This window comes from Bos javanicus, chromosome 4, assembly GCF_032452875.1.
Source record: "Bos javanicus breed banteng chromosome 4, ARS-OSU_banteng_1.0, whole genome shotgun sequence".
Classification (NCBI taxonomy): Eukaryota; Metazoa; Chordata; class Mammalia; order Artiodactyla; family Bovidae; genus Bos; species Bos javanicus.
The window spans coordinates 48,900,934-48,924,177 of NC_083871.1; the positions used below are offsets into that span (position 1 = coordinate 48,900,934).

The following is a 23,244-nucleotide window of genomic DNA, read 5'->3' on the forward strand; positions in this document are numbered from 1 at the left end:
TGCAGGTGGTGACTGCAGCCATGAAATTAAAAGACGCTTACTCCTTGGAAGGAAAGTTATGACCAACCTAGACAGCATATTCAAAAGCAGAGACATTAGTTTGCCAACAAAGGTCCGTCTAGTCAAGGCTATGGTTTTTCCAGTGGTCATGTATGGATGTGAGAGTTGGACTGTGAAGAAGGCTGAGTGCCGAAGAATTGATGCTTTTGAACTGTGGTGGTGGAGAAGACTCTGGAGAGTCCCTTGGACTGCAAGGAGATCCAACCAGTCCATTCTGAAGGAGATCAGCCCTGGGATTTCTTTGGAAGGAATGATGCTGAAGCTGAAAGTCCAGTACTCTGGCCACCTCATGAGAAGAGTTGATTCATTGGCAAAGACCCTGATGCTGGGAGGGATTGGGGGCAGGAGGAGAAGTGATGGACGTGAGTCTGGGTGAACTCCGGGAGTTGGTGATGGACAGGGAGGCCTTGCGTGCTGCGACTCATGGGGTCACAAAGAGTTGGACACGACTGAGCGACTGATCTGATATGGTCTGATGTGTCAATTATATCCCAATACATACATACATGGTATCTTAAAAATGTAATACACATTACTAGGATTCAAGTAGGGAGATTAGGCAATTGGTGATTAAAAAAGAAAAGTTAATGAACTCTTTTTTTCTTGCCACGTTCCCACTCTCACTTTGTGATAGATGGCATAACTGGCCCCAATCCTTCATCTCTTTCTGCATCCACATCCTGTGCTGTCTCAATCTGCACCTTGGCTGGGTTGCTTTGGTGAGCCAGATTTCTGAGGCTCCTTTCTTTCTTTTACCTCTGCCTTCATTCACCGTGAGATCAAGCTCAGAAAAGCCTGCTCCAGGATCAGAGATGTGAAGAACAGAGGATTATCTATGGTTAAGCCAGCCTGATCAGTAGCCAGCCTGCTCTGGAGTAAACCCAGCCAAAACTGGCAAAGCCATCTAGCTTCCTCTCATTGGTCCCAGGACGTATGAGCAGTAAATGCTTCCTGCATGCCACTCAGATTTTGTGGCTGTCTATCATACAGCACTTTTGTGGCAACAGATAATGAAAACTTTCAGACTTTAAGTGACAACTGAGTTGCTTACTTTCTCCTGAAAATATTTCCTAATTACAATAACCATTACTTGATATTTGTCTCTGTCTTCACCATGGCCGACTGAATCTTAGACAAGTTGACCATTTACTACTGATCTGCCACAGCCCCAGAAAATTAAGATCTTACAAGTCTGGGAAGCAGGTCAGAAAGCTATCTTAAAGAAAATAAGTCCAACGTAAGAACAGAGGTAGAAAAGAGCAGAAAGCTGTCTAAAGAATCAAATGAGTAGGAAGCCCAAAGGGATCAGTGTATTTGTATCACAGCTCAACTGTATTTGGTCCAAGAGAATCTACTGGTATGTTTCCTGTTCGCACATAATATGAAAACTCTTTCAACCAAGTGATTTTCTATTTTAAAAAATCTTTTACTTGAATGTTAATAACAGGCTACTACCACATGAAGGCTATATGGAGCAGTACCCAGGTATGTCATCCTTTTAAAACTAAAAGAGTCAAACTCCTATGCTTCTATATCATGTAGGCTTTCTTTCATTATAAGAATGTCAAGTCTCCAAACAAGTTATTAACTATACAAAGAATAAAGCATATATTTATAAAGCTTTTAAAAAACCCTACTGCCATCTACAGCTACTGACCTCATCATACACAACTACTGACCTGCACTGAAGCTGAAACCTCCCCTTAAATGTCATTCCTATTACTGCTTCAAATGGTCGCAACTTAATTAAATGCCAATCTACTTTTTTACACTTTATAACATTTGACATTTACACTAAGATTCCATATGTCATTTTTGAAAACCATCAGATAATAGTTATCATTGGAAAATGCCCTAACAATTTACTTTTTAAAAAGAATGCTTACCTATAATTTTGTTATTACAATAGCTTGTAAGTCTATAAATTATCAAGGTGCCATAAAAACTCCTTGTATACTAATATTCTAATTTCCTTTAAACATATCATTGATTCAAACTTGTAATAGCAAGGTCTAGTGACATTTTCTACTAATGGTTACACTTCAGACCTATATAAATTATCACTATATTACCATTAAATAATCAATTTGTTCAACTCAATCATAAGATATTATACTATAAACATCTACAGGTATGTGTATATTTGGAACATAAAATTCTACTTAGCATAATAAATTAACTATAACTTCACACCTGCTGTCAAGACAAATAAGAATTTTTAAATGAAGATAATCTAAAACACTGATCTCATTTTCACAAAAGAGCACCTTAAAGGCTGATATTCACAGGACATATACTAAATCAAATATATGTGAAAGGAACTAAACCCCATGACCTATAACTCACATATGAGAATTCAAGGCTCAATCCCTGTTATTTCTAAATTAAATAACTACATTATCTAAACATCTGCTATAGTCTGAATGCTTGTAATTCCCCACCCATATGTTACAGGGCTTCCCAGGTGGTACAGCAATAAAGAATCCGCCTGTCAATACTGGAGACATGGGTTTGATCCCTGGGTCAGGAAGATCCCTAGAGTAGGAAATGGCAAGCCACTCCAGTATTCTTGCCTGGACAATTCCATGGACAGAGGAGCTTGGTGGGCTAAAGTCCGTCCGAGGTGTGTCACAAAGAGTCATGGCTGACTGACTAAGCACCCAGGCAATTCATATGTTGAAACCTAATGCCCAAGGTGGTGATATTTATCAGGAGGTGGAGTCTTTGAGGACTTCCATGGTGGCTCAGATGGTAAAGCGTCTGCCTACAATGCAGGAGACATGGGTTCGATCCTTGGGTCAGGAAGATCCTCTGGAGAAGGAAATGGCAACCCACTCCAGTACTCTTGCCTGGAAAATCCCATGGATGGAGGAGTGTGGTAGGCTACAGTCCATGGAGTCACAAAGAGTCGGACACGACTGAACGACTTTGAGAAGTGACTAGGACTTGAAGGCAGAGCACTCATGAATGGGATTAGTGACCTTATAAAAGAGGCTTGAGAAAGCCACCTTTGCCCTTTCCACCCTGTAAGCTTACAGAAAAAAGATAGGCATCTATGAATCAGGAAGGGGCTCTCATCAAATATCAAATCTGCTGGTGCCTTGATCTTGGACTTGCCAGCCTCCAAAACTGTGAGAAATAAACTGCTGTTGTCTATAAGTCACCCAGTTTATGGCACTTTGTTATAGCAGGCCAAAAGGCCTAAGACACTATCCATTAAGAATGAAGAAATAAACTATGATACATAAGCATACTAGGCATGTATTGGTTTGGCCAAAAGGTCCAATCAGGGTTTTTCCCCACAATGTAACAAACAAACATTTGGGAAAAACCAAAATGAACATTTTGGCCAACTCAATGTTAAAACACTAGATACAGATCTCTATGTTATATTGCAAAGTGAATAAGTAAATCACAAAATAATACTTAAGTAAAAAAGAAAGATATATTTGTGTTGTGGTACAAGAGAGTTTTAGCTCGGTCTAGACTCAAATGTGTGGAGAAGGCAATGGCACCCACTACAGTACTCTTGCCTGGAAAATCCCATGGATGGAGGAGCCTGGTAGGCTGCAGTCCATGGGGTCGCTAGAGTCGGACACGACTAGCGACTTCACTTTCACGTTTCACTTTCATGCATTGGAGAAGGAAATGGCAACCTACTCCAGTGTTCTTGCCTGGAGAATCCCAGGGATGGGGAAGCCTGGTGGGCTGCCATCTATGGGGTCGCAAAGAGTCAGACACGACTGAAGTGACTTAGCTGCAGCAACAGACTCAAATGTGAGTCTAATGCTAGTTTCAAGACTTGCTAGCTGGCACTGTTTTTTCAGCAGTCTATAGTGGGCAGGCTACAAAGCTTTCTCAGCCTCAATTTCCACATTTTGCTGTGGCAGATACTTTCAAGGGTTGTTGTAAAATAAATGGCACAATTCAAGCCACTATAGATACTTTCAAGGGTTGTTGTAAAATAAATGGCACAATCCAAGACACTGTAGATGTTTAATAATGGCAGTTATTTTTATGGCCCTACTCTAACTGTAAAAAATGAATTCTCTGGTACCATTTAAGAGCCAGAAAAAAGGATGTAAGAAATTGTCCCTACATAACTTTAGGTTTTTATGACACATAACTCTGGTGATTAGTAAAAAAGAAGACTTAGAAAAAAAATAACACATGTGTAATGATAAAAAAAATTTTTCTTATTATTATAAGCAAATACATGTACTATGCATATAATCCATACATGATATATTCTATTATATCCTAAAACATTCAAAAGACAAGGTTGAAAAGAAACAACATACAGCTTTTTTAGGCATATGGAGGAATATATCCAAATACACATAGTGAGTTTATATAACCATAAAGATGGTCCACAGAAAGGGCCAACTTGAGAAATCATTTTATGATTCCTTCTCCTGTTGTGAATTAAGGCTATGGTTAAGCATACTAAAATGATCTGATAGCCAAGAAACTTTCACAACTAACCTTTAGGAAAATAAACTTAGGATCCTGGAAAGCTGTTCATTTTACATTTCAAGTTTTGTATTTTCAAGTCACCCTTTTTGGAAACACACTGTCATTAAAATTCTAGCTTTCCTTTATCTATCTCACCACTAAACCATTAATGCTTTAATTTTTGTCTCTTTCAACCTTGTGGACTTGAGGCCTAAATATCTCATCTATAAAAAGAATTCTCCCTTTATAGACTTAGTTATACTAAATTTCAAGTTAACATTTCCACTTATAGATATTCTACTTTAAAATCTGTTTCAATTTTTCTCTCACTAAAGATTTAATACTTGTCTATTTTCCACTAAACGTTTTCAGCAAAATAATTATAAAGAGAAATATGGCAAGATCAAAGAATAAAACCTGTCAAAATTAGAAACACAGAGGACACAGACCACGCAATACAGATTATCTGTAGAGTGAGCACAGCAGCTCAGTGTGGACAGGACAGTGGGAAGGATGGCTTGTGTTTAAGAACACACACTTGGTTAAGATGACTTTCTTTTGTTTTACTGAGGGTGGAAACAATGCAAAGGATGTCCTCAAGTTCAAGGATAGAATGAGTGGTTGAGAAAAATAAATTACTTAACTGAAATGCTGGGCTGGATGAAGCACAAGCTGGAAATAAGATTGCTGGGAGAAATATTAATAACCTCAAATATGCAGATGACACTACACTTATGGCAGAAAGCAAAGAAGAACTAAAGAGCCTCTTGAGCCAGTGAAAGAGCTGGCTTAAAACCCAACATTCAGAAAACTAAGATCATGGCATCTGGTCCCATCACTTCAGGCAAATAGATGGGGAAACAGTGAGAGACTTTATTTTGGGGGGACTACAAAATCACTGCAGATGGCGACTGCAGCCATGAAATTAAAAGACGCTTACTCCTTGGAAGAAAAGCTATGACCAACCTAGACAGCATATTAAAAGGCAGAGACATTACGTTGCCAACCAAGGTCCATCTAGTGAAAGCTATGGTTTTTCCAGTAGTCATGTATGGATGTGAGAGTTGGACTATAAAGAAAGCTGAGCACCAAAGAATTGATGCTTTTGAACTGTGGTGTTGGAGAAGACTCTTGAGAGTCCTTTGGACAGAAAGGAGATCCAATCAGTCCATCCTAAAGGAAATCAGTCCTGGGTGTTCATTGGAAGGACTGATGCTGAAGCTGAAACTCCAATAATTTGGCCACCTGATGTGAAGAACTGACTCATTTGAAAAGACCCTGATACTGAGAATGATTGAAGGTGGGAGCAGAAGGGGATGACAGAGGATGAGATGGTTGGATGGCATTCACTGACTCAATGGACATGAGTTTGAATAAGCTCTGGGAGTTGGTGATGGACAGGGAAGCCTTGAGTGCTGCGGTTCATGGGGTTGCAACGCAAAGAGTCGGACATGACTGAATGACTGAACTGATATTGAAATAAATAAACACATAGAGGAGTGGCAGAAATAATGTTATTAACAGCCAAAAAATTATAGAGATGAACATTAAAATGTTACTTGTCAATGCTCAATAGCATTTTTTAAAAAATAAAACAAATGATGCTCTTTGTACTATTAAGTAATACTTAAGCTTTCTTTAAAAACTAAAATGAAAGTAGAAAAGTAAAATTACTTAAAAAAAACAGAAAAAATTAACTTAAAAAATTTTAATTCAGTGACTTTCTCTTACCCTTAATTTAGCACTTTAGGATGGTAGGCCTGAGTAACTTAGGATCACAGACAATCTGGCCAAGAACATCAACTCAATCAAAAGTTTTTGATATATTTTAATTTTGTTAAAGCTTTTTGTCATTACTGACTTAACTGAAGTCACATGTTCCATTTACTACTGCTCTTGCCTGATGTGGAAAAGTAAACTATTTTCCATGTATATATTGGCTCTTCCTTATGTTATCTTCTGGTGGGATCATCTCATGAGGTTATTTTTTCCTGACACTTTTAGTAATTACATTGAATTCTATTGGATATAATACTGAATTTCATTTATAATAATAAACCATATTTTTTAAAGTAATAATCATCATAATAAAGCTTTTATAGCAAAGACTGAGAGAAAAATTAATGATCTAATTACCTATGAAGAGCTTCCATGGTCTCTGTGGGGCCAGTTCTCAATAAACAATGTTTTAAAAAATGCTTGTAAAATGCTTAAAAAAAATCTGTCAAGGTTGCAAGAATAATTAAATAGAAGACAGCATCATATTAACATGCAAACACAATGGGGCCACCCACTGGAACTGAAAGCAGGAAGCCTCAGGATATGACTGTTCCCATCAAGGATCATTTTATGCAAATTCCTTCAGTTAAATCTTTTACCAACCAACTCTAAAAATTATACCAGAACCAACTGAACCACTTGGATATAGATAAAACTGGATTACAGTTAATCCCTGAACAACACAGGTTTGAATTGCAATGGTCTATCGACATGCAGATTTTGTTCAATAGTAAATACTATGGTACTTAGCAGATACTAAGTTTTAGGAAATAGTAAATACTACACAATCCACAGTTGGTTGACTCCACTGAGCTGAAGGGATGATAAGGAGGAACAACGAAAATGTTGTTATAAATTATACGTGGATTTTTTGATTGCAGGGAGTGTAGGTGCCTCAAACCCCCAAGCTGTTCAAGGGTCAACTATACTTCATTTTCCCATGTTTCAATTGGAGCAGTAAGGGAGGCCACACAAAAAACCCATGGTTGGCGATCCCTACAATGACAGTAGAGAGATCACATTTTGGCACATTCTCTAAAATTCTTCAATCAATGACAGTTAAAGATATACTACAGTCTTATTCGTTGGATTTCAATTAGTATACATACCTACTAGTTAATACGTAATTTAAAACATTAATGTAGAGAATTAAGATTATGATTCAGTCATGTAGTTATTATTTTAAATATGTGCAATCATCTGCTCAAATAGAGTAATTTTGGAGTTAAACTTTCACAGTCCAGAAACTTTAGAAAGTAAATCAATATTTTTCTTTTACAGTTTAAGCACTTAACATCCTCCAATCATTTTCTAATGGTTCAACTTAATTTCACACTAGGTTAACAGTACATAAATGATACCTGGAGTGAGTGACCACAGGAGAGGAAATTTGACGAATTTGAAATAATTATTAATATACTTAAAAATATACATAATTTAACTCATAAAGTGGCACACAGATTTCTTAAAAAATATTACAAAATTTGCCTGCATTCTGTAAGTGTAACAATGATAGGAGGGCCGTTTTTTAATAGATTTAACACTTTTTTCTGATTTAAATTCATAAGAAAGTTTCAAAATGTCACTTTAAAAATTTACAGTAAATTACTATTCAGTCAATTCAATATTTATAGTCAAGTATTGTATAATTAGTTATTTGAAACAAAATCAAGGTTTACAGAAGTGATTATCACTTACCAGCTGCTCTGATTTTACCCCATACAACTGGATGGTCTTTGCCACATTTTTTGACACAGCTAATGTGAGGTTTGAATCAACAGCAGCTACGTTTAGTTCACTGAAGAAAACAAAAACAGACTTTAGCAATACAGTTTATCAACAAAGACAAGTATATGAACTTAAACCCATTAAACAAAAAGGTGATTCTTTTTATAGATTTCCCTGGGTGCCTCTAAGAATTGATTGGATTGTTTCATTTTCCCTCCTAAATTCAGCACTAGGAAAAAGTGCCCTGAGATGGTTTGGTTAATGACGAGTTTCTCATTAATAAAAGCATGTCATGTGTGGGTTCAGGCTGTGATTAAGAAGAGTAAATTGTGTACAGATTTTTCAAGTAGCACTCTTGTTCATACTGATAAGTGCAATTAGAGACACTGCATATCACAGACATCTGCAAGGAAATGACAGCTCTTGAATGGAAATGATGACCTTGGAAGGACATAGGCTAAAAATATAAATTACATGATATATCAAGATACTAAGTTTCTGTAGAAATTATGCCAATTCATGTTATTTTGATAGCATAGCTTTTTTATATCAAAAGCACAACAAGGATTTACCTGGAAATTTTAAAAATCTAGATTCCTGAAGTATTTCTTTGCCATGCTTATTTTCAATTTTTTATACTGAATTATTTGGGACACTTCAGCTGACTGCTCCAAAAAAAGTATTTATAAAGACCACGTAAAGTATACCAGCAGTTAAAAACTGCATGAAAATGCACATACAAGTAGAAAGCAAGAAAAGTAATTACTGTCTCTGAAGTAGCAGAAAGAATCTTGGTATTTCCCAGATTCCCTTTATGAAGAAAGCGAAAGACTTTAACATTAGTGCTTAATTTGTGCATCAAAAATGCCCTTTCATTTAATAGTGAGACATAATCTCACTGTAAGACATAATTAACAGTGAGACATAATTAACCCTGATATTCACATTCTATTGATCAGTGGCATAAGTATGCTTTTTCAAGTCCCACCTTACAACTGATCACAGTGTGGTTAAGTTGCACAGAGGAAAGGGAGTTACTTCTTTAATATTTCCATAAACAGGTCAGAGATCAAGTTGAATTAATGACTGGTTTGATCACTACTATACTAAACAAATAATGGAGACATCATCAGGGTTTAAGAATCCAGAGTCAGGCCTTAGAAAGTCAAAGTAACTGTGGAGAGATTAGGATCAAGATTCTGGGCTCTTTCAACACTACTGTATATGGTTCTGCAGATTATACCTGTGGCTTTCTAGTTTTACTCTCACATGCCTCAGAATCATTATCTGATGTGTAATCTAAAAGAATTTAGACTTCTATACTCTGGTCCTATATGGCCTAACAACTATTTTAACTCACAGAATGTTCACCTATAAATGTACAGACCTACTGTTATGACAACTTATATACTATGACAGGAACCGAGAGTCTCAACTGCAGACTGGGTCGCCTGGGTGACCATAAAATGTCTAAAGACAACAGTATAACTACATTGTCTGCAAGCATTCAGGTGGCACCTCTGCTAGGATATCTTCCCTTTTAAGAGTTTTAAAAGCTGTCACATTCAACTTTAGAAAGCTTAAAATAGCAAACACGAGTAGACTAATCAGGATTATAATACTTGTACACCATGAAGTACTTTCTGGATTTAAGATTAAAAAAAAAAATTACTCTCCATGCTTTAGCTTCTCAATCTGTAAAATTATTTTTATATTTACTGTCCTACTTAATACCAGAAATTTACTATGGTATGAAGAATTAGGTTGGTTTACTCTGCATCCTTGACAAGATAAAGAACAATTATAAATGACTATTTTTAGACTGTATTTAAATGGTTTTATCAATTGGAATCTCAAGTACTTAGGACATGTGCACTCATTCACTGCAAAACTCTTGATTTAATTGCTGGACTAATTACTTGAACAACTAGAGATAAATTTAAAATGTACTGCATCAGACATCACTAACAAATGTGGTGGGCATTTTATGGCATGCCATTATATAAAAACACATACCTCGCTATAGTTTTAATGATACCTTCAAGTTCATCAGCAGAAGGAGGATTACGACCACCAGGGGGAAAAACCAAGTTGATAGGATCAAAGAGTCGAGATAATGATTTTGATAAATATGCAGCCTCATAGGGTTGTAGTGAGTCTTTCAAAGCCTTTTCTGGACTGTGGGAACAAAGTTTATTAAAAATGAACTTAAATTATACAAGACTAAATACTATGGTATTAGGTTGTAAATATCTTTCTTTAGAATATATCCTCCATAAGACTCAAGAAAAGGGGAGATATATATATATATATATGAGACTGATTCACATTGTTGTATGACAGAAACCAACACAACATTGTAAATTATCCTCCAATTAAAAATAAAAAACACATCTCCTCTGTAGAAGGTAACTTTATATGGACAACAGAAAAATTTTGCTTAAAAATTTATAAATACATTTATATACATTTGATAATTAAATGCTTATTAAGAATTAAACATTTTAATTTATACATAATTCCTGGGTATAAATGTAAAATAATATGCCCCAGTATCTACTGTAGCAAGTTTGTCACTTGAAACTATAAGAGTAACACTGTAAAATCTTATTAATTCTAATGGGGCCATGTCTTCACTTAGCATGTTTCTACACAACATACAAGAGAGGCAAGTCTGCAAAGACTTGAACTGGCTCCCACCAGTTCAACCCTTTTCACACATAGATGCACTCTCATAAGCTCAGCATCTGAGAGGGAAGTATACAAATGTAGGTTTTTATCACCCTTCTGATACCAAAACTGATACTAACAAGAATTGAGGACAAAATAAAAAGTGTTTGTACAAGTCCCACAAAATCACAAAAAATCTCCCAACTGGAGTTCTTATTTTTATAACATTCTTCACAAACTAAAATTTAACCTACTAAACACTTCTTTCTCCCCCAGACCTCCAATGTTTTCAGTTATTTTTGTTGATTTTCATTTAGTTGTCCAATTATTGGAACTTATATTTTACCTCTGAAAATTATCAAATGTCTATAACCGTATAATTAACTGTGTCTTCTCACATCACCCCTGATTATGATCCTTCTACCTACCTTTCCATTATCTTAAAAAAACAAAAAAAACAAATCCCCCTAAATTCATCCTAAATGTTCATCTTGAAAACATCTGACCTACTCCTTTGGTATCGGAAACCTGGCTTTCTCCTTTTCCACTCTTGTTGGTCAAATGACAAGACCTAGAGGTCACCACACTCTTGGCTCCTACATCGTAATTCCATGGTTATCTCTCAACACTTTCTCATTCAATGTAGGTATTTCAGTCAACACATAGTTCCCGAGAATCCTATGTACCAGCCCTTGTTAAGTGCTATGAAGATAGAGATGAAATTTGCTTTACAGCCCAGTGAAGAAATGTGCAGGTGGAGTGATAACTATAATTTTTATAATAGATGATGAAAGAGCCCCGTAGGAACAGGGAAGAACTAGTGCCTAAATCTGTCTGAGTCAATCCTCTCCTGAGGTCCACACCAGGTATTTAAACATCTTCCCTACTTCTGCTCTGATCATCTACTGCCCTTAAGAATCCTCTTCTTTCTTCCACAGAAATTTCAGCACTAAATTATAAGTATTGACATTCTTCTTCTTCTCCAAGGATTCACCCAGAAGGTACTACAGTTTTACTCCAGAAACAAAGTTGCCAGGGCCTAGATGGCTATCTGCCAGCAGCAGATCTGTGAGTAGCTGCACAGGAGAAGCAGCTCTATGCTCTATGTTTGAGAGGCTGGCTGAGAGGGAGAGCAAGGCCAAGGCCTGTGGTTGCTGTAGGAAACCAACCCACTGACACAGGAATGTGACAGAAGAACAATGTGACAGGGTCCGGCCTCAGGTGGCAGCAGAAGCCTAGCCTCACCCTAGCCCTGCTCCCAAGGTGGCCTGCTTCCCCTGTTCCCTACCCTATTCCACCCTGTTAGTTTTGGAAAAACTGAAGAACTAGGCATGGGGGGTGTAGGATCCTCGGTGACTATGTCAAAACAGACAGCTTTTCTAAAACCTATCCTGTGCTTGCATGCGTGCTAAATCACGTCAGTTGTGCGCGACTCTTTGCGACTCTATGGACTGTAGCCTGCCAGGCTCCTCTGTCCATAGGATTCTCCAGGCAAGAATACTGGAGTGGGCTGCCACTCCCTTCGCCAGCGGATCATCCCGACCCAGGAATCAAACCTGTGTCTCCTGCATTGCAGGAGGATTCCTTACTGCTGAGCCACCCGGGGAAGCCCGTCCTGTACTATACGTCTACTTTTTGAGTCATCATTTTGAAATGCTCCACCTCTAAGGTCTCCAAGCTTGAAGACAACTTTCCACACCTCCACTTGCCCCTACCCCCTTCCCTCCTACAAATTCTCTTTAATGTGTACAATTTGCCAAGTACTTCCTGGAAGTGAGGAATGTAGCAATAAAGTCAGCTAAAAAAATTTCCTGCCCTCTTAAAGAAGAAATAAAACTTTTAAATGACTTAATTGTGGAATATAAAGAAGACTAATAAATTCTAAGAGAAGAAGGAAGCAAAGAAGCCAGAGAGCAGTTTTTATCCAACTTTAGATAGAGTGAGGCAAGGCAAGGCTTCCTGGGAAGACATGAGGAAAAAGGAGGGAACAAGTTACATCGATTTCCAGAGTAGGCACTTTTATGAGGAGAGAAGAAGTGCAAAGGCCCTGAGAGGGGACTTATAAAGGCCCTGAGAGGGGACTTATACCTGGCTGAGTTTGCCAAAGAGCGAGAGGAGCAGAGCACTTAAGTGACAGGAGAACAGTACAAAATGAGGTTTAAGATCAAACAGATGGAACAAAACATGCTGAGTTTTGTATATGAATAAAAACGCTAGATTTTACTCAAAAGAACTTGCTTTTTGATCTGTGATCAGTGCTGTAAAATCCTTTGCTGTGCTCATCCTCCATCAGCCCAGCATTTCAAGGTACTCTCATGAGCATCCTGATTTTTCTAATGTACCTTCCTTTCAAAGCTGTAAGAAATATCTCATTTAGATGATCTCTGTACCTGCTGCTAAGCTGCCCAAGCATTCCAGAGAAAAAGGAAATTGTTTCTATTGAACACTGATACAAACCCCTTAATTTCAAGAGACTTGAAGCTCAAGGTATTAAAAACCTTCTTTGCAGTCCTTCACTCTCTATAGCGGACCATTTGTTTCTACACGAAGACCAAAACTACTGCAATGATCTTTGTCAACTTGATACCAGCTTTTCTTTTTCCTCTGTAATTTCATCTACATCTGATTTTCTTCTTATCCCAAAGAAAGAGTAGCTTTATTCCTTTGTTGATATCAAAACCTCAGATGAATTGAACCCACCTCCTCCTTTCCTATTCTTTTTTAGAAAACTGCTTTATCCAGACTTACATTCAATTCAACCATTTAAAGTGTATATTTGATGGTTTTCAGTATATTCATGGTATGTGCCACCATCACCATGCTCAAACCTAGAACATTTTTATCACCTTCAAAAGAAACCTCATACCCTTCAGCTTTAAAATCTTTACCCTTCTCACCCCGTTCCCAGCCCTATGCAACCACCAATAGGCTTTATATAGGCTTTATATCTCTAGAGATCTGCTGTTCTTGACTTTCATATGGATAGGATCATACAGTATATGCATTTGTATTTGGCCTTTTTCACTTAGCATAACTTTTTCAAAGTTTAGGCATGCTGTAACAAGTGTTAGTACTTCATTCCTTTTACGGCTGAATAGTATTCCACTGTGTGGATATACAACATTTGGTTATCCATTTGTCTGCTGATGGACATCTGGCTTGTTTCTATCTTTTGGTAACTATGAATACTGCTATAAACATTCATTAAAAATTTGTGTGTGAGCATACTTTAAAAAATTCACTTTATGTGCTTTGTTTTTATTGTGATAACATACATAACATGTGAGCATTGTGCACAATAAGGAAGCACCCACATATTGATCTCATTTGGCTGACACTTGGCTTTAGCTAACTGGCAGCTGAGAGCAGCATGAGAAATGCTGCAGTGCTGTTCTTCCTAGGCAGAAAGCCCTCTGGCTGGGAATGGTGGGAGAGGGAGCCCTTGGTTCTTGGTGCCACAGTTTGGAGTGGAGCTTGTGCCTTGCTGAACTGGGAAGAGGAAGGGAGAAAACAACTGTCTTGGTTCTAGTATCACAGACTCTTATGGAATTCTTTCTACCAAATTTTCATAAACTTTCTTGCATTGATGATTTCCAGAGGCACTGAGTTGTTTGGTTTTGTTGTAATAGTTTTCACCAGATTCACTGGGGATGGGTCAGCAGAGTGGGAAGTGCTGTCATCCCAGAAGTCAATCTCCTCATAGTCTGCCTTTCATCAATTCTAATAATGCTCTTGTATCCACTGGCTCAGATGCTAAAGCTTCTTCCTACAATGCGGGAGACCCGGCTTCGATCCCTGGGTTGGGAAGATCCCCTGGAGAAGGAAATGGCAATCCACTCCAGGACTACTGCCTGGAAAATACCATGGACAGAGGAGTGTGGTAGGCTACAGTCAATGGGGTCGCTAAGAGTCGGACACGACTGAGCGACTTCACTTCACTATATCCACCATTCCACACTTAGGCCTTGAACCACCTTATTTTGCTGTAGCAAGAGGTCAATTCTCAGTCCTAAGCTTCTTCAGCTTTTCAACAGCATGTGACACAGTTAACTATTCCTCCTCTGACTAATGAACTCTTTCCTTAAGAGTTCCACACAACTTTGAGTTTTCCTCCTATCTCACTATTTTTTTTCTGTCTCAGTCCTGTAGGCTGCCAATCCTCCAAGTTATAAATTCTGGAGTGCATATCTTGGGCCAAAGTTCCCTTTTCTCTTTACATATATCTTCCCTATAGACTCTCCTCCAGACCCATGATTTTTCAAGATATGCATAGCGATGATTCTCAAATATGCATTTCTAGCCCTGATTCACAGTCAACTACCTTTTCAAAAAGTCTATAACATCTCTATTTGTATCTTTGATTCAAGAGTTTCAAAAGAAAAACCTTTGTTCAACACTACTTGATGAGACCATGGCTTCCAATCTTTGGTCTTCTCCCAACTTGTCCATACATATCCTTGATTCTTCTTTTCCTCTCAAATCCAATCTACTAGCAAGTATATCTAGAAGCAATCTGACCAGTTCTCACCACCTCATCCCCTCATCCTATTTTAGGCCATTGCCATTTCTTGTCTGGATAAACAAAATAGCTTCCATTTCCCACTTCTCTTTCCCTGTGGTGATGCTTTCCCTAGTTGTCCATATAGAAGCCCTAGTGTTAATTTTAAAGTGTTTATCAGTTCATATCATTCCTCTGTTTAAAAGCAATGGTTTCTACTGTTTTGAATAAACTCCAAATCCCATACCATAGTGAATAAAGCCTTACATGATCTTACACTTTCCTCCCTCTTTGAGCCAATTTCATAGCCCCCACTCTCCCTCTTTCACTGTGTTCCAGCTTTCTATTCCTCAACATCTCCATCTTAGTTTTCTCAAAGACTCTACATCTGCTCTTCTCTCTGCCTGCAGAAATCTTACTCCAAATCTTCCACGGCTGATTTCTTACTGAGGTCTTGGGTCAAAGTTATCTTCTCATAGAGACCGTCCCTCACCACCTTATATAAGGCACTCTATCATGTTGTCTTGTCTTTTTTTTGGTGGGGGGTGGCGGCGGGGTGGAAGGGGCGTGGTTGTAGGACCTTAGTTCCCCAACCAGGGATTATAGCCAGGCCCCAGCAGTGAAAGTACTGAGTCATAACAACTGGACCATCAGGGAATATCCTTGTTTTATTTTCTTCATAACAAGAACAGCTCTCAAATTCAGCATGAATACTTAATGATGAAAAATGCTAACCTGGTTATTTGTGCCTTGATTATACTCAGATTCTTCCAAGATCTTGTTCATTACCTCTTGCTCTCTCCACTGGCTACTTCTATCTATAAATACTCTCAGTTTTCCCTCTATAATTAAAAACAACAAAAAAAACCTTCCTTTGGCTCATGGTCAAATTTATGTTTGACTCTTTGCCTCACTCCTCAAAAGAATATGTAAAACATAATACAATTGCTCCTTACTATTCTCATTATTTTTTGGTTTCTTAGGGTACAGGTCACAACTCTTCTTCCACATCAGCTACTTTACTAAAGTTAGTCTCCAAAAGGTGACAATGATATCCCACTAGTCAAAATAAAAGGTTTTTTTCATTCTGATTTTTTTCTCTACATTGAATTTACTGTCTTTCCCCTACCCCCATGAGTAACATATGCTCATTTTAAATAAAAGCAGGAGTACAAAATAAAAACTCTACCTATTGGAGATAAAGCATTACTACTTTTTGCTATGTATGTTTCCAGAGCTTTTCAGTACAAGCATATGAATTTAAAAATAAAACTAAGCCAGAAATAGAATGATACTACATATTTTATTTCATATACTTAAAAAAAAAAAAAAAAAACCTTAATATACTGGACTGGCCAAAAACCATGTTCGGGTTTACTTCATGTTTAATGTGAAAGAGTAACTGAAGAGAACAAAGTCCCTTCTGTCACTTCAGCCTACTCTTATGCACTTACTCTACCAATTAAAACTTATATAATCTGTATTTTACCAGTCAGAACTTCTTACTAAAGTGGCTACAATTCAACTGTAAGTATTCAGGAAAAAAAAAGTTGAAACAAACATTAAAAAAGCACTCATAAATCTATCATTTTTCTTACAAGGTAGGTGATAAGAATCTGTTGTTACCTGAGTCAATCACATCACAATAAATGATTCAAGTGTTTAAAGGAAGTGTGCAAACCAATCAATTGATTTGGTACTTACAGAGAAATATGAAAACAGTACTTCTTTTCAATTTAGGGGGAAAGCTGGCAGGTTTAAACTTATTGAGTTGGTACATTGTTTTCCAATGTGGCTTATAAATATCACTACATATACTATACTTCATGACTCATCTAAGAGACTTTCAGGTTTAATTTCGACAATACTTAGCTTTTGCCCACCAGACTGAGAACCTATCCCAGCCTAAGATTTGTTTCCACTATAGTTCCTGAACATACCAGTTCCTTTTGTATCACATTTATGCCACTGGCCCATCAATAATGATGCTATATAATTACAAGTGTATTATAGTATCAATTGAAGGACAGTGACTACACATGCTCATCTCTTAGCTTCTATTCACCTTACTTGGTGATATCCTTTAAGACAAATTCTCAGTCGGAATCAGGCTGCTCAACTAAGGATAGAAGTTTGACTCCTTAAGTTAAAAGTGTTGTGAAATCTTTTAAGGTAAAAAAATTAATAATAATCATTACAAATATTCAGAAAGATTAACATTTCCCAATTTCTAACTTGTAATAAAAATAAAGGACAAAATCCTTAACGTGCCAACAAACAGATTTGATTACACAAACATACTCATAATCTGGCTTTTTCGGTATGAATACATCTTGTGTATCATCTTCCGTGTGTTGTAAGTCAGCATAGAGGTCTGCAGTTCCACTTGCATTAAAATTTCCTTGAATATTTTGGCTGTATTGTTGAAGACGCTTCCATAAGTCATTATAAAGCCGCAATAATTTTGGGTATTCTCCTTCAAATGCCTGTTTCAAAAACATAGAAGCTGCCAAGCAAAACAATAAAATGGATTAGATAAATGATAAAACAATAAAATGTAGCAAATAAAGTTTCTTTTGTATATGAAAACCGTGCTACAAATAGCCTATACCACAGGACAAAACAAAGGTGTGTTTTAACAGGGCTTTTCAAAATAATGCCAGTAGCAGTAATTTTCCTCCCAGACTATTTACTGCATTTGATATATGTACCATATATTGGGTTGGCCACAAAGTTCCTTTGGTTTTTGAAACTTAATCTATAAGGAAACAAACACATTGATGAAAAAAGTTGAAGACTTTCAATTTTTTCTTTCAAAAACTGATAAAATACATAGAAAATCAGGAAGCATAAAAAATACCTGACCACCACCCATGATTTACTTAAATTGACATTTATAGAATACTTCATCCAAAACAGCAAAGTAGTCATTGTTTTCAAGTACACATGAAATATTTACCAAAAATGACAATTGTTAATGTCATGAAATCATCTGAATAAATCTGAAAGGTTTCAAATCATACAAAGTATGAAAAACCCAAATAGTTTTAGATAAGAAATCATAACAGAAAGATATATTTAAATGATCCTGGATAAAAATCCAAAAGAAAATTGCTAGATCAGTTCTATATTTAATTTTCTGAGAAACCTCCATACTGTTCTTCATAGTGACTGCATCAGTTAATTATATTCCCACTAAAGAAGGTACAAGGGTTCCATTTTCACTACAACCTCATCAGCACTTATTATTTCTTTACTTTTTAATACTGGTCATTCCAACAGGTGTGAGATAATATCTGTGTTTTTTATCTGCATTTTGCTGATGATTAGTTATGCTAAGCATCTTTTCATGTACTCTTGCCCTTCTATATGTTGTCTATAGAAAAATGTCTACTTAGATCCTGTCCCTTTTGTTTTACTGGATACTTTGGTTTTTTGCTACTGAGTTGTATGAGTTCTATATATACTTTGGATATTAACCCCTTATCAGGTATGTAATTTTCAAATATTTTTTCCCATTTAGTGGGTTGTCCTCTTATTTTGTTTATGGTTTCCTTTGCTGTATAGAGGTTTTTTGTTTGATATAGTCCTGCTTGTTTATTTTTCCTTTTGTTGACTTTGCTTTTGAAGTCAAATTTTAAAAATCATAATGAAATATGACTATATACCTGTTAGACTAGCTAAAACAAAAACCAAATGTTGGTGAATACAGAAATACCAAAACTCTTATATACTGTTGGTAGAAAAGAAAAACTGATCATTTTGCAAAAAAGTCTGGCTTTTTCTTAAACTGTTAAAGATATACCTACCATATGGTCAAACCATTCCTCTTCTACATGTTTATTCAACAGAAATAAAAGTATATGTCCATATAAAGATTTATATATGAACACTCAAAGCACCTTGATTTGTAATAGCCAAAAACTGGAAACAACCCAAATTGTCCATCCACAAGTGAATGCATGTAGAAACTGTAGTATACTTGAACAACAGAACACTATACAGAAGTACACATTACAATATGGATGATTCTAAATACAATCCTGCTCCATGAAAGGCAAATAAGAATCCATAATACATGCTGTATCATTCAATCTGTACATAGTTCCCGGAAAAGTAACCTAGCTCAAAGTGACAAAAAGCTTGTCAAGAATTTGCTTGGGGAAGGAGAAAGGAGATGGCAGGGAGAGGAATTATAAATGGGTACATGGAAACTTTCACTGATGACAAGTATATTCACTGATCTTCACTGCTGTGATGCTTTCATGGGTGTGCATGTATGTCAAAACTTAACAAAAATTATGTTCAGGTTATTGTATACCAATTATATTCTAATAAAAAACTGTTTAAAAAAATCTCAGCTAGGACTTCTTTGAAATCCCTCCTCCCCAATGAAGAAGCCATTCACCATGGCCCTGAGTGTTCCCACATATTCTTGCAGGTATGTCAACAATGAGAGGCCCTAGTTGCTCTTTATCCAGGCCATTTATCTGTAGCAAGGTTTGCATCTGTAGCAAGTAGCCTTGAAAGATGAAGTAACTTCTTCAGCACACAAAGAGCAGGCTTGCTTACTGCTTACAGCAAAAGTGGCAGATTCTCCCAACTTAAGAGAGACAAACTCACGGCATACTTACCACTGAACTGCATCTCCCTGTGAGACCTGGAGGTGGGGGGAGCCAAAAAACAAAGATGCCAATGCTCACGCAGCTTGGTATGCTGAGTAATAAAGTCCTTCTGCTCTGACCCAGGAGTCTCGTGTCTTCTGACAATATCCAGAGCACTTTGGCAGGCTACCCTTTCTAAGTAGGGTAAATATCTCAGATCTTTCACAGTTCTTGAGCTCCTCAAAGCTAAATCATATTCCTTTCATTATAGGAATCTGCTTTTTCCCTTCCCATTTACCACAATTTCCAATTTTATTTATGTAATGTATGTTTCCCGTACTTGACTATAAACTTGATGAGAACAAGGACAAGACTCATTTTCTTCAATGCATATTTGGTACTCAACACAAAGTATCTCTTAATGATAGAATAAATTAAGTTTTGCTTTTCAATGGACAATATGCTCACTTTCACAGAAATCTTATCTATGCAGAACAATCCACTGTTCAGAGTTTTAGAAAGCCAAACTGTGACTATATCATCTCAGTAAACGTGACTGACTCATTGATTCTAAGTTACTTAAATCAAATACATTTAAAGTTTACAAATAAATATTGTGTGGTAATTCCTGAAGTTAAATTCTACTTTACTTTCTTTTATAAATAGGTTTAAAATGTTCACATCAATTACCTATAAACTTGATTACAATCAATTACTTATTTGATAAATGTCTTTAGAACTTAACTGCAATGTCTATAGAACTTAACTGCATATCTTAATAATCTAACAAATCATTTACAGATAGAAAATGACAGATTACTAATTCCCGATTACTAAGTAATCCATTACTCAGATTATGCCTTCATATGAGCAACTGAGCAATATTGCTCAATTCTTTTTGAGCAATAATTAGTGACTCCAACATAGACACTAACAGGGAGAGGAAATTCATCTTTATTTCAGTAGCTTGTTTTATGAAGATTTCTTCATAGCAATGAACACTGTAAGAAATTATTTATTAGTTTGTGTTGACTGTCTGTGCTCCCTCTTCAGAATGTAAGTTTAATGAGACAGGGATACTATTTGATTTGTCTCTGTATTTCCTTTACCTAGAATAACACCAGGCATTGAATTACTGAATGAACAAACTGAAAAAAGAATGAAGAAGGATGTAGGTATGGAATTAAATATTTTCTCTAGATTCTAATAGCCTAGACTTCATTACCTCACTCCTCCTAGACCCCCTATTTATCCCAGAGCTGCAGCTTTCACAGATCTGGCCTTAGTCTTGAGTAGCTGTGCTTAATCTCAGCCTGTTTGTCTGACTCTGCCAGCACATCTCCCTGTGTGAAGACGCAACACCTCATCTCTCAGCCATTGACTGGAGTCCTGACCAAGAAAGGGCATCACTCCTGAAAACTCCCATCAGCCTCCAGACAACCAAATCCTGGTCAGTGTGAAATCTGGAAGGTGGACTAATTGACTCAACAAGTATTTGCTGATCATTTACTATATGACAAATGTTGTTGTAAATGATGCATACGCAGCAGTGAACAAAAGAAGCAAAGTTCCTACCCATGAGGAGCTTATGTTCCAATGAAAGAGAAAGACAGTAAACAAATTAGTATGTAACATAATATCAAGATTAGAGAATAGTGATGTTGTTGTTCAGTAGCCCAGTCATGTCCGACTGTTTGCAACCCCATGGACTGCAGTGTGCCAGGCCTTCCTGTCCTACACCATCTCCCAAAGTTTGCCCAAGTTCATGTCCACTGCATTAGTGATGCCATCCAGGCATCTAACCCTCTGATGCCCCCTTTTCCTTCTGCCCTCAATCTTTCCCAGCATCAGGGACTTTTACAATGAGTCGGCTGTTTACATCAGATTATCAAAATACTGGAGCTTCAGCTTCAGCATCAGTCCTTCCAACAAGTATTCAGGATTGACTTCCCTTGACTGGTTTGATCTCCTTTCTGTCCAAGGGACTCTTAGGAGTCTTCTCCAGCACCACAGTTTGAAGGCATCTATTTTTGGGCATTCTGCCTTCTTCATGGTACATCTTTCATAACCGTACGTGACACTGGGAAGACCACAGCCTTGACTATATGGATCTCTGTCAGCAGAGTAACGTCTCTGCTTTTCAACACACTGTCTAGGTCTGTCATCACTTTCTTGCTATGAAGCAATAGTCTTCTGATTTCATGGCTGCAGTCACTGTCCGCGGTGATTTTGGAGCCCAAGAAAAGGAAATCTGTCACTACTTTCATCTTTTCCCCTTCTATTTGCCATGCAGTAATGGGGCCGGATAGATGTGAGAGTTGAACTGTGAAGAAAGCTGAGCACCGAAGAATTGATGCTTTTGAACTGTGGTGCTGGAGAAGACTCTTGAAAGTCCCTTGGACTGCAAGGAGATCCAACCAGTCCATCCTAAAGGAGATCAGCCCTGGGTGTTCTTTGGAAGGAATGATGCTAAAGCTGAAACTCCAGTACTTTGGCCACCTCAGGCGAAGAGTTGACTCATTGGAAAAGACTCTGATGCTGGGAGGATTGGGGGCAGGAGAAGGGGACGACAGAGGATGAGATGGCTGGATGGCATCACCGACTCGATGGACACGAGTTTGAGTGAACTCTGGGAGTTGGTGATGTACAGGGAGGCCTGGTGTGCTGCAATTCATGGGGTTGCAAAGAGTCAGACACGACTGAGCGATTGAACTGAACTGAATGGGGCCAGATGGCATGATCTTAGTTTTGTTTAATATTTAGTTTTAAGCCGGCTCTTTTACTCTCCTGCTTCACCCTCAACAAGAGGCTCTTTAGTTCCTCTTCACTTTCTGCCATTAGAGTGGTATCATCTGTGTATGTGAGGTTGTTGATGTTTCTCCTGCCTATTCTGATTCTAGCTTGTAACTCATTCAGCTTGACATTTTTCATGATGTGCTCACGTACAGATTAAACAAACAGGGTGACAGCGGACAGCCCTGCCATACTCCTTTCTCAATCTTGAACCAGTCAGTTGTTCCATACAGGGTTCTAACTGTTGCTTCTTGACCCACATACAGGTTTCTCAGGAGACAGGTATTGGTCTGGTATTCCCATCTCTTTAAGAACTTTCCACAGTTTGTTAAGATCCACACAGTCAAAGGCTTTAGCCTTTGTAGTCGATGAAACAGAAGTAGATGTTTTTCTGGAATTCCCTTGCTTTCTCTATGATCAAGCAAATATTGGCAATTTGATCTATGGTTCTTCTGCCTTTTCTAAACCCAACTTGGACATCTGAAAGTTCTTGGTTCACATAAATCTGATGCCTAGCAGCAAGATTTTAAGCTTGACCTCACTATCATGGAGATGAGTACAACTGTCCAATGGTTAGCACATTCTTTAGTACTACCCTTCTTAGGAACTGGGATGACGATTGACCTTTTCAAGTCCAATGACCACTGATGGGTCTTC

General features: G+C 37.4%; 1 protein-coding gene across 3 annotated transcripts in view; it reads right to left on the reverse strand.

Moving 5' to 3' along the window:
• COG5 (component of oligomeric golgi complex 5) overlaps nt 1-23,244 on the reverse strand; it is a 285,624-nt gene that overhangs the window by 63,778 nt on the left and 198,602 nt on the right. For all 3 annotated transcript variants that reach the window (XM_061413970.1, XM_061413972.1, XM_061413971.1), the window contains 3 exons: nt 17,492-17,696; nt 10,039-10,200; nt 7,993-8,092 (listed from right to left, as the gene is read on the reverse strand). In XM_061413970.1, coding sequence (XP_061269954.1) covers nt 7,993-8,092; nt 10,039-10,200; nt 17,492-17,696 — 467 coding nt within the window. The remainder of the gene's footprint in view (nt 1-7,992; nt 8,093-10,038; nt 10,201-17,491; nt 17,697-23,244) is intronic.